Here is a 13,517-nt window from a genome sequence, read left to right as displayed (position 1 = left end):
ATTGGATGTAGCACTGTGACATCAACAACAAAATCACGAGTCACCACAGATAACCAGACTAACAGCTCACTCCTAATTAAATCCCCCCCCCCTCGCTGATGCAAAGATGCCACTAGAGTTTACACTGCATTTTGCCTGGGAGAGGGACAGTCCTGGAGGCCTCCTCTGCATAAGAGAATATTTGTTCCCTTGCCCGTGGGTAAGTCTTCGCTGCCCAAAAGTCATTACTCGGACCTGCACCAGCAATTTTGCTAGTGCAAGCCCAAGTAGGCTGGGGAAGGCAGACGGAGGTCAGGAAGGGGGACAAGATATTGGTGGTGCAGCTGCTGCAGACACCACCTCCTTCCTGGCCATGATCTGTCCCTCCCCACCCTGGTCTTCACCCCATTCTGCCCTTTCCCCATCCCATTTTGCTCACCCCCATGCCGACTTACCAGTGCCCACTAGCTTGGTGCAGCACCCCAATTGCTCTGGGCCCGAAATTACTAGAATAATTCCCTCAGCCATTTTGCTATCGTTCACTAGAAGAACACAGCTTTGATGCGGAAGGTCCTAGTCTCCATCTTTGGCATATTCAGGTAGGGTCAGGAAAGATCCTGCTGAATTTCTGAAGAGCTATTGCTAGTCCATTTAGACAGTACTGAGCTAGTACTGAGCTAATTGTCTGATTCCTAATGAAGCCTAAAGAAGCTTCATCTATTCAGGGGCAAAAACAAACAAAAAAAGAAATAAAACGGGGCCAAGAAGCACTCATCAAAGGACAACAAAAACATCAAAACATGTCCACAATGACTAGCAAAAAAGGGAGCTATTCTGATTCAGTGAAATATGCAGCCCAAGCCTATGTACATTTACTCAGAAAAAAGTCCCATTGTCGTTGATGGATTTCAGTCCCAGCTAAGGACTGCAGCCTTAAACACTCATAACCTATGGAAAAAAAGTGAACATACTGAAATATATAATTTGGTTCTGTTTTATAAACGGACTATGATGGGAGATGGGCTGTGATGGCAGACTGTAAGTGTCCTGTGTGCTTCCTTGAGCTATATTTAACAACCTATCTGGAATATTCAAGTGTAATATAAGATGACTCTACACTAGATGATGCTCTTGTATGCCGAGTTATCTAGGAACACGCAGATACTTTGCTTTGCCAGTAGTATACTTCTGGGAGGTGTTAGCACAATCTCTGTTAAAAAAGAAATCTGTAATCAATTTCCCTACAAACTCCTATTTTAAGGTTTTTATAGCTCAACTGTGCATATTCCATTCCATATGAAACCTGGCAAACTGTACAAAATGGAACAGGGGACCAATTTAAAAAAAAATGTTTTTAAAAAGACAGTATGCTTGAGAAATGGTCTCTCTGTTTTTCTTCTCATAAAGGATAATACAGGAATTTTTTGATATCTGATAGTGCCTTTCCAGTGGTGCTAGTTATGAAATAGCTCTGCAGCACACAATGGGAGTTACTTTTGTGAGTAATGTTACATGCATTTTCTATATCTTCTGAACAGTCTTGAGAGAGTTCAAAGCCACAAGGTATGCAATCTAACTGGCTGCAAGGGCTAAAATACTCTACATATTTTTTTCAGTGTGGTTCGGTTACTTTTAAATAACCGAACCACACTGAAAAAAAGATCATTCTTCCAAGGAAGTATGCATAGGGTTGCAGCCATAGATACTAGATAAAATTAATACTCTTGTAGAACCTGAAAAACTTATAAATTTATTTCTGCCTAAGCAGTCCACTTCATCAGATACATTTATTAGTCTTTATGGTAATACAAGACTCTCTGCTGTGGCAAGAGACTAAGGGCTCAATCCTAACCAACTTTCCAATGCTGATGCAGCTGCAATGCATCCCTGAGGTAAGGGAACAAACATAAAATACTTCACTTATGGCCCAATCCTATCCAACTTTCCAGTGCCAATGCAGTGCTAACAATAAATGTTCCCTAACCTTGAGGAGGTCTCCATGACTGCCCCCCGTTGCAGGATGTAGTGCACACCCCATTGGCACGGCTGCATCAGCACTAGAAAGTTGGATAGGATTGAGCCGAAAGCCTGCATTCCTATACACACTTACTTGGGAATAAGAACTCGATCTTGACAGGCTCACACTGGCCCACCGCCAGCATGCACTGTTGCAAACGTACCATAAGGTATGCCTGCAACAGTTAGCGCTGGCCCAGCACCAGAGCTGGCCCAGATGCTGGGCCAGCGCCAGTTGGAGGCCGGCTGGATGCTGCCCAGTGCTCCAGGAGAGTGCCAAGCGGTGGAGAGGTGAGTGGATGCGGAGAGGAGGCGTTCCAGGGCAGAGGGAGGGTGGGGAGAAGGTGGGTCAGGGAGAGGGGCGGGACCAGCAGAGCTCAACTCTGCCAAATGCATAGCCCCACATCAGGCGTCCCAGCCTGACACAGGGCTGCTTTTCTCTGTGCTGGCTAAATAGCTGGCACAGACTTGAGTAGCCCAACTGTGGAGCTTCTTACTTTGTCCCTTTATGAATGTCCCCTTCCCCAGAGGAGATGTTGGGAGCTGCCAGCAGCTGCCTGATGCGCTCAGGATGCAGCAGTGGTCACTTTGGTGCCACTGCAGTCCTGGGCACCAGGCAGCTCAGGATTGGGCTGCAAGTCTCATTGAATTCAGGACTTACTGCTGAATAAACACGCATAGGACTGTGATGTAAGACTACAAGCCCATACACACTTACCTGGGAGTAAGTCCTATTGAACTCAATGGGGTTTATTCTGAGTAGACCTGTATAGGATTGCACTATAACACTGCTACCATTCTGGAAGTCATTCTCATAGATACAATTACACAGTGTTCATTCTGTGTGGGTATTTAAATAAATTAGGACAGATTCATAGATAAAATACTGGTGTCTGAACCTCATCTTTACTGCCAAAACTTGGAGACATTTTAACATTCAAGAATATTGTTTCTACTTTTATGGGACATAGTTTGCTACCACTGTGCAGTTTGCTGTCCTCTAGGAAACAATCCTTTACACTTCCCTGGGAGAAAGCTACATTGAACACTATGGTATTTTTTCTTCAGTAGACTTGCATAGGATTGTGCTGCAGGTTTTTCCCATTCATTTAGATCCTAGAACTGGGCAAGCGATCACGCTAGTTTTATTCTCCTCCTCTCTTGACTTCTACTTGTTGTCAAGACTCCATTCCTGAATGATCATCCTTAAGAAGGGAAGGTCATGAGGGATATAAAGGACAGAAAAAACCCCAAAAAACAAAAAACAAAACAGGTGGCTGAGGAATTCAGCTTGACCTCCCAAATGGAAGAGGACCATGAAAGCCAACTCTCAACACCGTTCTGCAGCAGGGCAGGAAGGGTCACTGAGCCCCCTTCAAAGCTCCTTACTGCAGGATTAGCTGAAGGAAAGTACCAGTTGGAGTTGCTTTTGAGATTAGGATAAGCATCTGAGCTTATGCGAACTAAATCTCTGTAGATTCCCAGCCACAAGCTAAAACATGTTAATGCGTCAGATTGAAACTCTCACTTCATTTCTCTCCTTTACTTTGCTAAGCTGACACTTGTTCACCTCTACCCCAAAGCCAAGAAAGTATCCCCTAGGATTTTGCTGATTTAAATTTTTAAAACCTTTTGAAGAGAGGAGGAAAAAATAAGCTGACTGTGCAGGCACATGAAAAAATTTAATTAGGTTGCTTCTAAGCCTGTGTTAATCAGTAGCTGTTCAAAACAAGAAACAGCACACTTTCTTCACAAGGTTCATTTTTCCCCCTTTTTAACCTGCTTCAGTAAAAAGCCTGTGCATTAAGTTAATGCATAATTATACAAGATGATTCCTTGGCACAGTATAAAGGAGAAAAGCCACCGGTTTTTCAAAGTATTCAAGTTTAAATCCTTTATATCAGATATAAACACACACACACAGATTGTGTGTGTGGGTTCCAACCTGTGTACACTTGCTTGGGAGCACACCGGACTAAACATGCATAGGTTCAACATACATATGTACAATAGGCCCTTGGTATCCACAGGGGATCTGTCCATGTGAATACTGATTTCCACAAATACTGAGGTCTGTGGAAAGCCCTTATAGGACTTCTGCAAGCACCTTCTGGTCGTATCAGGAGATCAAATGAGGCGTCCAGAACGGGTCGGCATTGATGCTGAATCTAATCCGCAGGTGCTGAATCCATGGATAAGGAAGGCCCACTGTATGTAAGCATTTCAACTGGTGGTAGTAGGACAAAAATGTACAGTAGCTTTCTCTGCCAGTACAATGCCACCCAAAGCATCAGCAACATATAGTGCTCTGCATGTATCCGATGAAATAAGGAATTCTCCAATCTTTAGACCTATCTGCGCGAAGGTACTGATTGAATCATCAGGAGTTCACTCTCTGTACTACACTTTGGAAATGCAGCCAGTGAAATGGTGTGTTCTTCATTTCTTTCTTGTGAGATGGAGGTGGTGAAGGGTGAACCAATATTGCTGAGAGGCTAGAAACACTAAAAGGAAGCTAATGTGTGCTCTTGTTTTGTTCTGTATGTTCAAACATTTGTCTCTGTCAGTTTGTATGTTTGCTACCTGCCCATACAATATTAGATTGTAAAGCAAATTTTTCAATCTCTTATCCAATTAGTATTTGTAACCATCAGTGTCCAACCATCATGGGGCTATTTACTGCACCTCTGCTTTGCAGCCTCCATGTGCATTTCTTTCTCACTTGGGCTATAATTCATCCACATGAGGTTTGGAACTCTAAAGAATGAGACCCCTCTAATGAATCACAATTCAGAAGTTAGCCCAGGGGTATTGGCCTCTTGGGCACATGATGGATAGGACTATCTTATTCCATCAGTGAACACTGTGTCCTCATTCTCCTTAGAGAAGAAGAGATACAATAAAATGCAAAGCAGCAGCAGATGTCAGTACATTTGGAAGAAGAACCATCTTCTTTTCCCCATGGACATAAGACAGCAGATAAAATAGGTTGAGGATTGGAGTGAGAAAAGAATCGCCTTTACAAATTAGAATATAAATGTACACACACGCACATGACCCTTGCAGTGAAATGTACTAAGTATGTTGATTGTCAACATTTACGTGAGCATAATGATGTTCCCAGGCCAATTTTGGGAATGTAAAATTCAGAAAATCAAAGATACATGTACGAAATTTGGCAGTGGCCTAAATGTGATGGTCAACATTCATGTGTATGTTTGAAATATGTGGACAGATGGATTTATAGATACAGGTGGTGCCTTTGTATCCACAGGCAATCTGTTCCCAGACCCCCCTGCAGATGCTGAAAACCGTGGATAATTAAATCTGTGGTTTTTGACCTAACTAGGCTCTGAATGTGACCGCGGCCTTGCTCCAGTCATCTCTAGAGCCCTTCTGAGCCTTGGAGAGGCTGCATATGGCCTCTCTGAGAATCAGAATGCCACCCAGAGCCTTTTTAATGAGACTTCTGGTTTTCGCCGAAAGCAGAAGTCACATTAAAAAGGTTCTGAGTAGCATTCTTATCCTCAGAGAGGCTCAGAAAACTTCCCAGACATGATCAGAACAAGGTTTCAATTGTGTCTGGGAGAGGTCTGCGAGGGGGGTGCGATCTGGGGGTTCAGCATCCATGGTAAGTAAAATCCGCAAATGCCAAACTCACGGATAAAGAGGCCCCACTTATAGATTTCTTTCTGTGTGTTCACACCATTCATATGAGATTGTCAGCATTCACATGTGACATTTACCAAATTTAAGGTATTCAATATAACCTCGATGTCTTGCTGCATGACCTTGTTCTCAGAAATCACATATGAGGTGTCAAACCTATGCCTGAATTATACCAGCTCATTGTACAAATGGTGGATACATGCTACTCCATACAATAAAACCCTTTCACATAGAAAACAAGCATGGGAGAAGAAAGGCTAGGCTGGAATCCTTGTCTCTGACCTACACGTTTCTATATTCAGAGAATATTGCTGTATAGAATTTCATCATGTGATTCTACACTTACAACCCAGGTAAAATCCACAGACTGGACACTTCGAATGAGAGATAATTAGGATTACCCTCTTCCTTTTTCTAAGCACCGATGCCAGACTAGTTTCCTTTCTGTGAAGTCAAAAGTCATTTTCCTGTTCCTGACAGGAAAAACATGAAATGGTGCTTCCTTTTGCCTGCCAAAATGCTGGGTAGTGAATAGAAAGCTCCAGCATTCAATCCAAGGATACTTTATTTCCCTGCTTCAAAAGAGACGAGAAAAGTCTGAACGAGACTTAAGATAAGGTTAGTTACAAATCCATATGTGTGATGCAAGATTCTAGCATTTGCACTGGAACTCAAACCTTCTATATCACCACATCATGTGGCATGAGCTGTGGCTACAAATATTAGGCAATAGCATGTAAGCACTTAATGGTCAATACACTTCTCAGTATAATGTAAAAGCGAAATATACTAATTTTTGGGAGTAGCATTGTCACGGACACCCTCCCCCATATTTTTCAAAACAGATATTTAAAGGGCTGCCACAAAGACGGATGACATTATATACATACTTGAAAAGCTCGTTCCTCATTATAGCCCGGTTTGTTTGAGGGTCAATTGCGTAAACCATAAGATCTGATTTTGAATAATCTTCTACTGAATAACCGTCTCCATATCTGCGAGCTCCAATGGATTCTACCACAACTTTTGCCCCAGGAATCTGGTCTTGAATATAGCGTTCCAGTATCCTGATAATGAAATAGAATGCAAACAGTGTTGGTGACTTATTGGCTTATACTCTTGTTGAGGGGAGCAAGATTTGGCTAAATTCTAATGCTCAGACACACAGAGACCCTAAAACACTGCTACTAAAACCCCATTTTCTTAAGGATGCAGTCCTACACACTTTCCTGGGAGTAAGCCTCCCTGAACACAGTGGGACTGACTTCTGAGTAGACATGTATAGGGTTGTGCCGCAAGGGAAAACACAGCTGTGTAGGAACCGTAATCCTTAACTCCATTGCTTTGTATTTATGATAGCATTTGAGTTTTAAATGGCTTTTGGGAAATTCCAATGGTATTTTTATAAATAAAACTGTTAGCATTATATAGGAGTTATACCACTTCACAGAAAGGCAATAAATTCTCTCGCACACAAAGTATGCCCACAATGAGCTGCCGCAGAATATTTCATAGGTGCATGCCGTATGACATAACAGAGCAGGCAGCAGTACATCTAGTCCTCCTAAGAACATAAAGTAGGCTTTACACCAGTGGGAGAAATGAGAGTGCTGAGCTGAGAGGTTTACCAGAGGACAATAAAAAAGCAAACCTGAAGTTAGACCACAGGCATTATACAGAAACTGACACATTGTTGAACGATAGCTCTGGTGATGCAGCTATAATAATACCCAACATAGCAGGAACATACAAAACAGAGTTCTCACTTGTCCTGAATCTAGGAGGAAATACCCCATTCATGGAATAAGATGTGGTGAAAAATGCCCATTAAGAGCCTCTGTCTCTAAGAACTCTGTGCCAATGTATCTGTCTTCAAGGCTTACTGAGGAAACAAAAACATATCTAGAAATTATGGCTGTTAAGATGGAAGAACTTTTTTTTTCTTGTGTAGGTAGGAGGAAAATTATGTGGCCTTTTTCTAGAACTGAGATTCTGCAAACAGAAGATTCACCTTGTTGCTATGAGAGGTAGGGTCCATAAATGTATGGTTACTGTTGATCCTTGGAGGAGTGGGATTTTGTTCTCAACATCACATCAACCTTGACATCTGTTTTTCAGGTATCCCCAAGGCTCAGCGTGTCATGTCATGTCACATCTCCTGCCCTACTTTTTCCAAGCCTGTCTTACCAGATTAAAAGATAAGGAGAGGTAAAATGCCTTCTTTTGTGACTTACCTCATATCTTTTCCATCACTATTTTATTTAACTCTACTGGATCATTCCACAGAGTATGCACATTCCTTGTCTTTCCCTATTCAACAGGAGGAATGGAGCAATTCTTGCTTTTCAGGGCTCTATTTTCTGCGTTGTTTGATCCTTGTCCTGGAGGTTCTTTTCTCTTTTCAAATACTTACATTCCACCGTTAACTGGCAATCTTACAGTCCAATCCTGTCTACTTGTATTGGCACATTGTAGAAGATCTGTATGTGTCAAGGAAATAGTGCTCCCTGACGGTCAGTCTGTCCCTCCACTATTGGATTAATCTGATTTTAATACTAGTAAATGCATATAAGCTCTGAGGGTCAGAGCAGAGCAAGGCAAAAACCAAGCAAAAATTGGAAGTGCCTTTCCGATGCCTGTTCTGAGGTTCAGAGAGACAGTGTGAAGCCTATGCATACCTCAGAAGGCCAACCAAAGTCTTCTCAGAGCTCACTGATACATCATGGGGGAGGGATGCAAGACTGACATAGCCTCTAATAAAGCTGGTTCTATGACCAATGTAACATGGGGAAAATGCTTTTTGAAAGCCATATTTTTGTAGAGTAAAATAGCACCAGCAGAGTTTATAAAATGAAAACTTTTGCTACCTAATAACAGAAAAATTAATAGTTTACTGCCATTGGAAACTAGAGTGACATAGACAGGGCTGGACGGCAAACTGAAGTGGTTGCTTCGGACAGTAGATCTGCCTCTGCTATCACGGCAGTGTCTGCCCCAGTGCCTCCATCACCTTCCCATGTTCATTGTAAAAAAGGCAAGGAACACATAAAAAGCTTCCTGGTCTACTCCTGCAGGTTTTGTAAGGAGCTCAACATAAGCAAGAAAGCTTCTGGCAGCCTCTCATGCTCTCACTGTGTTCCCTTTAAGGAGCTCCCCAATTCATCCTAGCCACTGAGAGAGAAACCAAACAGGTTGAAAGGGTTACTGAGATAATGTATATGAAATGCTTTGAAAAGTCCAAAATGCTATATAAATGCTAAATATTATTATTAGAGTCTGTCAGCCACAGGTGCATCATTTCCACCACATCTGAAATGCAAAGCATCAATGCCTAAATTTAAACACTCATCTTCGTTCAACATTTCAAAAAATGTGAATGATTTTAAGGATCATCACATTCAGTCACTGACTGAAATAACAGTTCTGTCACACTGCAAAAAATGGCAAAGGAAATAGGCTGTCCTTGAAGAGTAAGCATAAGAGTACTCTCAAGAAAGAGGAAGGGGGGAGGAAAACACTTGTGCAGATAACATGATACTGAGCCAATTTATTCTCTGTGCTAACCAAACATGCTGTCCCCCTCCCCCCTCTGTGTGTGTGTGTGTGTGTGTGTGTGTGTGTGTGTGAACTGAGCTTTAGAGTGTAATACATTTTTTTACTGGGGCACCCCATTCAGTGTAGAGAGCTTGAATAAAATGACATAACTTGGCCTTCTGTGAATTGAACTGGTTTCCCTTCTCCTTGCATTGCAATTGCAAAGAATGCTTCCCAGGAGATTATTTCCACATGCTGGCTTTGTTTATGGTTTTGTATCAAAATCTTTCATTTCGGTACTAGGAAAGAAGCTTTTTCAGATGAAAATTCACAACATTTGCAAGGCATGCACATTTCTAGCCTCACTTCCTCCTTCCTCCTCTATTTGCTATAACCAAACAGTCAGGGACAACCCTTGTTTTCTAGAGAAGGCAGAAATCTGATTTTTCCTTGCACAATGCACAGACCATGCCCTCCTCACAGATGAAATGCAATACTGAAAGAGAGATGTACAACTCAGACCCCTCTGAGAGAAGTCATTAGGTTTTTAGTAACTCGAGACCACCATGTTGCACAATGCTAGAAAAGAATTTTGTCACAGTTTTAACTGCTTCCTTTTAACTCATTCTTTAAGCCCCTTTTTCTCTCTGCACCCCACAGAGTGTCCTCCTTTCACACACAGAATACAGAGTTCACCCTCACGCAGGACTCAACAGGACTTAGAACTTAATTCTATTTTCATTGCCCAGGCTCTACCAGGAAATGTGTACTGAGACTGCAAAGAAATGAGTGCCCCTGAGCAGGTCTGGCCCATCCATGAAGATAACTGAAGTGGTTGCATGAGGTAGTGGATTGGTGGGTGCTGCCAATCTCTGTATCTTTAACCCACCTCCAATGGAAGCAGAGGCTATGCAAGAGTAGCTTTTAGCACAGTACCTCAGACACCCAGAGTTCTTTGGTCTGGCTCCCAGACATTCATTACCCTCACTGATGAATAGTATTAGGGAGTATAGTTATACAAACAGGGGACATACAGAGGTAGCAATTTTAAAGAAAGACTTAGTAGTAGTATTAATAGTGCTTCTGTATAGATGTGGAAAAATTCTGAACAGGTCACGTTTTTGTACAAACAACATAAGCCCAATATTTCTAGTTTTTTCCCCCTTTAATGCATACATTGAGATGTTTCCTACCATGTGCCACTGAGTGGTATTTATAGTAGAATGTGTGTTTATAAATGCCTCCTATCCTTTTAAAGGGATGCTTCCTGACATCTGTGTGGATGACCCTTCTTTTATTGCTACTAGATAAGTGGTTTCAAAATGTGGCTTTTCCTACAAAAGGCATTACAAAATACCAGGGATGGGAAAACCCAATGCAGCTTGACTCAAGTCACCACCCCTTGCGACTTGACTCTAAAGAGTCATAATGGAGGCATTTTCTGAGTATCCGAGTCACCCTTTAGTGACTCTAATGAACTCGAGTTGAGCATCCCCCTTTTAAAAAGCCAATCATGGAATAAATAGGGCTGTTGCCGAGGATTGTGTGTGTGTGTGTGTGTGTGTGTGTGTGTGTGTGTGTGTGTGTGGTAGTTCTCTTTACCTAGCCCCCTGCTGCCCCTGCCCATCTGTAAACAGGGCAGGAGGAGGTGGGAGGGACTGCATGAGAGGAGGGGGCAGAAGCTGCAAGAAGGAGGAAGGTCATGCGCAGCAGCTGCAAAGCTTACCAGGATGACCTGATCCTTTGCAATCCTCCTCAGAAGTTGTCCCACTGCAGCTGTTCATTCAATGAGAATTCCTCCTCCCTTTCTATGCGGTGCAGTGTAATCGCTATGAACTCCCTCTATCCCTGCCTCCTCCCCCTCCCCGGGCTTCTCAAGTCAGTCATAAGGCAAGCACACCCCCTTGGCTCCTCCTCCTGTTACCCTCAGCCAATGAAAATATCCAAATGCTCATCCTTTGACCAATAATCATCTGTTCCTTCCTTCCTATCAGAGAAAGGAAAAGAGAGCCCAATCCTGCCTCCCCATTCATTGCAAACATTAACCCTTTCCTGCCTCCAGGCTGGAATGTTCCTGCTGCTCGCCCCATTGGAATGCTGGCGCCACTGTCTTCACACTGTGAAAACGGTAAGCAAGCACACTCAGACACAGGCAGATTTGAGTCAGCAAATGCGGGGACAAGTGCCGAGTCAGGGGGGCCCTAACTCAAGTGTTTTTCAGAGTCTTTGACATGTGCGACTCAAGAGTAAATGAGTCACCCTCAAATCATGCATTTTTCATGACTCAAGTTCGAGTAGAAAGGTAGAGCAAAAATATGAACATAGCTTAGAAATTATTATTATTATTATTATTATTATTATTATTATTATTAACAGTATTTATATACCGCTTTTCAACTAAAAGTTCACAAAGCGGTTTACAGAGAAATGTAAGTATGTATCACCAATCGTCCTGATATTAAGTTATTTAGTAGTTATTAAGTAGGATATTATTTCACAAAGATGTTTACCAGTCAGTAATAAACACAACTTAAGAGTGATATAGATGGAACTCTGAACCATAGAAGGCATGGAAGGCTGGTAGGAAAATACACCTTCCCTTCTGTCTCTAAGGGCTGATCTACATGTTGCCTTCAGTACAGAGATTAGGTCAATATTGTGAAGTAACACTTGCTGTGTAAACTGAAGCCAATGTGTAATGAATTTCTTTGGTGTCCATTCACATCTGTGCTGGCTGTTGGTATGCAGGGATAAACCTACTATGCAAAAATGTCAAGTCATTCTGTGAGTTCCTACTTCACCATATGGCTGAATCAGATCAGTGCACGATGTGGAATCAGTGAGGATATGGGTGTGAAAAATTCAGCTTTCTCCATAGGGAGAAAAATGTACACACTTCTGACTCTCTCCCCAACAAAGCCATCACTATTCACTCATTCTTAGAAAACAGAAAGCCCAGAGGGAGTATTAATGCTTCATTATAGTGAAAGATCTTTTTTCAGCACTGAAAACTGAAATTTACAGAGAGATTATTATAATAGACCCAACAAAGTCCTAACACTGTATATTGAGATTTGCTTCAAGTTCGTTGCCATGCTATCCTGGTTGCTGGATTCCCAGTGGAGGATCAGAGGCTGAGCATACATATATTGGGTAAGGATTTGACGATTTTAATTCATTTAAAAACAGATATTGTAAAGCCTTAAGAAATGTCAAAGGATACAACAACGTGGCTAACAGTAAAAGTCAAAGACAACAGTAAAATCTAATTTCATTCCCTAGTGTTGAAACTGTATGCCTTTACAGTTTCTGTTGGCAAAATATCCTTAGGGGGTGTGTTGAGAAAACATTAGATCAGTGCGTGACGTGCAATCAGTTTGGGGTGAAACAAATTACTACGCATTGTTTGCATAATCCACACATCATCTCTCACATTTGCACTTCTGTTGCTTAGGGACATATCATTCCTGAGCACCCAAAGCACAATACTTTGTACATGATGAGATACTCCTTGCACAGCAACTATCAAGCAACTATTGGGCTATCCTGTGATGTAATCAATGTTAAGCAAAAGAGATCTTTCTTGACCACATGACCCCGCCATCTTGTAATCCTCTAGAAACATGTTCCCATAGTTATTTTATTTCTTTATATCACCACTTGGAACCACTCATTCAATGCACCATATGGTAGACAGTAATATGGGGTGACCAAATTCAATGGAGGACAGAGTGCCTATACCTTTAACCACTGTCAGAAGAGGGAATTTTTGCAGGTGCAGCTTTTAAAAGCCTTCCATGCTGAGCTGCACCTGCAAAAATTCCCTCCTCTGCACAATGGTTAAAGGTACAGGCACTCTGTCCTCCTTTGTATCTGGTCACCCTACAGTAATAATTCTTCTGAGTTTACACCCCTATTTCCTACCCTCTAGCATAGCCTAGTCATTGAACCCTGTTCAAGTACAGGGTTTCCTAAAAGGATGTAAAAAGTTACTATTTCTTCTTCCATTTTAGAGCAAGTTTCTATTCCTGAGTTTTCTCCTTTACCAACCATTACCAGTGGATGGGATATCACACCACCACCACCACCACCACCATCATCACTGAAAAGGCACTTATTTGACAATAGTACAAGTGGCAAAATCTGGTTGAAATATTCATGGACTGAGAGTGCAAAGGCTCTGCTGTACCAGAGAAGTGTTCAAGCTTATTTACTGAAAATGGATTTTAAAGTGTGTGTTGGGGGGAGTGACTGAAATCTGGCTTCCTCCACTTAGAACTTATTATGGCTTAGGACGATAGCACAGATCTCCTGTAGTT

General features: G+C 42.1%; 1 protein-coding gene across 6 annotated transcripts in view; it reads right to left on the bottom strand.

The window, feature by feature from the left end:
* The window catches only part of PCDH15 (protocadherin related 15), a 455,608-nt gene that overhangs the window by 41,747 nt on the left and 400,344 nt on the right, over positions 1 to 13,517 (bottom strand). For all 6 annotated transcript variants that reach the window (XM_066618750.1, XM_066618749.1, XM_066618751.1 and 3 more), the window contains one exon: positions 6,555 to 6,731. In XM_066618750.1, the coding sequence (XP_066474847.1) occupies positions 6,555 to 6,731 (177 nt within the window). The remainder of the gene's footprint in view (positions 1 to 6,554; positions 6,732 to 13,517) is intronic.

Source organism: Tiliqua scincoides, chromosome 3 (genome assembly GCF_035046505.1).
Source record: "Tiliqua scincoides isolate rTilSci1 chromosome 3, rTilSci1.hap2, whole genome shotgun sequence".
NCBI classification, from domain to species: domain Eukaryota; kingdom Metazoa; phylum Chordata; class Lepidosauria; order Squamata; family Scincidae; genus Tiliqua; species Tiliqua scincoides.
The sequence above is the reverse complement of the archived record's forward strand: the minus strand, read 5'-3'. Positions and strand labels throughout refer to the sequence as shown.